This window comes from Emiliania huxleyi, assembly GCF_000372725.1.
Source record: "Emiliania huxleyi CCMP1516 chromosome Unknown EMIHUscaffold_1951, whole genome shotgun sequence".
Taxonomy (NCBI): Eukaryota; Haptophyta; order Isochrysidales; family Noelaerhabdaceae; genus Emiliania; species Emiliania huxleyi.
Genome location: NW_005200639.1, coordinates 5,760 through 7,775, shown reverse-complemented (window position 1 = coordinate 7,775; position 2,016 = coordinate 5,760). Strand labels below are relative to the sequence as shown.

The window sequence follows — 2,016 nt, the reverse complement described above, 5'->3', positions numbered from 1 at the left end:
TACGAGTGCTGCGGAGCACGTGTCCCCTCGACCGCCGGTTGGAGTACAAGAGGACCCTCCTTTGCTTCTAGGGCTCGCAGGCCCGCGCCATGGAAACCAGAGCGCGACGCCAACGCCTGCAGGTCGACGACAGCGGCCGCCCTCGAGCCGTGCTGCTCTCGCAGCAGCCTCAAGTCCTGCCCGATCCCCACCCCGGCCTACGTCAGCACGGCCGCGACTTGAGACGACGGGGCTGCTGTGCAAGGTCCCGCTGCCCTACCCCGGCGCAGCCTTGAGCACGGAAGCGTCGGAGAGCAGGGAAGTCAGCGCCTGCGGCCACGCCAGCGAGTGCAGGCGCAGCAGCAAGCACCTGCTCGCTCGCAAGACTCCTCAGCAGCGGTCCGCCAATCTTTCAGAGTGAGGCCGGCGGACGGCATCGCGTGCCTCCCTCCCGCGGCCAGCTGCAGCAGAGAGACTCCTCGCCTAATACTTATTAGTCATCAATGATTAATAGGTAATGACTCATTATCCAGCTGCAGCAGGCCGACGGCTCGCCTATCGGTTACTAATCATTCATCACTAACGATTCATCACTAATTACCCAACTGTGCAGGCCGACGGCTCGCCTATCGGTTGTTAACCATCAATGACTACTAACGAACCACTGCTTCTCCAGCGGCAACACGGAGACCGCTCGCCCCGCAACCCACTCGGCATCGACCCCGACTACTGGCAACCGGCTCGCCCTCGCCGCGAGGTGGAGCGAGGCGACTGCGGCGTCGGCCAACCCGGACTGCGCCGCCCCCTCATAGCTCGCCACCTCGGTCCCTGCAGGAAGCGTGTACGGCGGCAGCTGGCGAGGCGCATGCTCGCCGCCGGCGCTGCAGCCCGCCGCCGCGGTGCCATGCCTGCCGATGCCTGGAGCGCAAGCTAGCAGGCCGCCGCCGAGAGCAGTGCCGCTGGGAGCAGCGGCGGCACTAGCGGGGGGAGACACGCCCAGATGTTCGGCGAGCGAGGCCGACTCGTGTGCGTGCCCTGAGACGGCGAGCAGCTGCAGCAGGTGCGCCTGCAGCTTAAGGAGTGGGTCCTCGGTGAGCTGTTTCCCTCACTCAGCCAGCAGCTGCAGCAGGTGCGCCTGCAGCTTAAGGAGTGGGTCCTCGGTGAGTTGTTTCCCTCACTCAGCCAGCAGCTGCAGCAGGTGCGCCTGCAGCTTAAGGAGTGGGTCCTCGGTGAGTTGTTTCCCTCACTCAGCCAGCAGCTGCAGCAGGTGCGCCTGCAGCTTAAGGAGTGGGTCCTCGGTGAGTTGTTTCCCTCACTCAGCCAGCAGCTGCAGCAGGTGCGCCTGCAGCTTAAGGAGTGGGTCCTCGGTGAGTTGTTTCCCTCACTCAGCCAGCAGCTGCAGCAGGTGCGCCTGCAGCTTAAGGAGTGGGTCCTCGGTGAGTTGTTTCCCTCACTCAGCCAGCAGCTGCAGCAGGTGCGCCTGCAGCTTAAGGAGTGGGTCCTCGGTGAGTTGTTTCCCTCACTCAGCCAGCAGCTGCAGCAGGTGCGCCTGCAGCTTAAGGAGTGGGTCCTCGGTGAGTTGTTTCCCTCACTCAGCCAGCAGCTGCAGCAGGTGCGCCTGCAGAGCCCGGTCCGCGCCGGAGAAGGTGAGAGCGAGCCCCGCCTGGCCGTGACTCACCTGTTCGTGATCACTTCCCATTATGAACGGTGCATGACTCCTTCTCAACCGCCAGCCGTGGCTCGCCAGCCGCGCGAGCATCGCGGCGCGGTCGGCGTGCACCTGTTCACAGCTCGGCGGTGTGAAGCAGCACTTCACACCTGGAGGTGTGAAGAGGACACCGGCGCGGGCGGCGGGCACCGGCCCCGCCGCACCGCCGTCCAGTGAGCCACCGAGCCGCCGCATGAGCGGGTCGAGCCTCGCCACGAGCCGCGCATTCTGCCGCTGGTGTGCAGCGGAGAGGAGCAGCTGGAGCAACCGCCCTCCGTCTCCCTCGGCGGTCTCCCGCTCCGCGCCTCTGCTCTCCTCCCGCTGCTCCT

The 2,016-nt window shown here is 65.7% G+C and overlaps 1 protein-coding gene across 1 annotated transcript; it reads left to right on the top strand.

Moving 5' to 3' along the window:
• Window positions 1-893: 893 nt before the first annotated feature.
• EMIHUDRAFT_253897 (hypothetical protein) lies at window positions 894-1,652 on the top strand (the record flags this gene model as incomplete). Its single annotated transcript, XM_005782043.1, has 2 exons — window positions 894-1,003; window positions 1,604-1,652. The coding sequence occupies 2 exons, from the start codon at window positions 894-896 to the stop codon at window positions 1,650-1,652; spliced, it is 159 nt and encodes a 52-aa protein (XP_005782100.1).
• Between the last annotated feature and the right edge of the window lie 364 nt (window positions 1,653-2,016).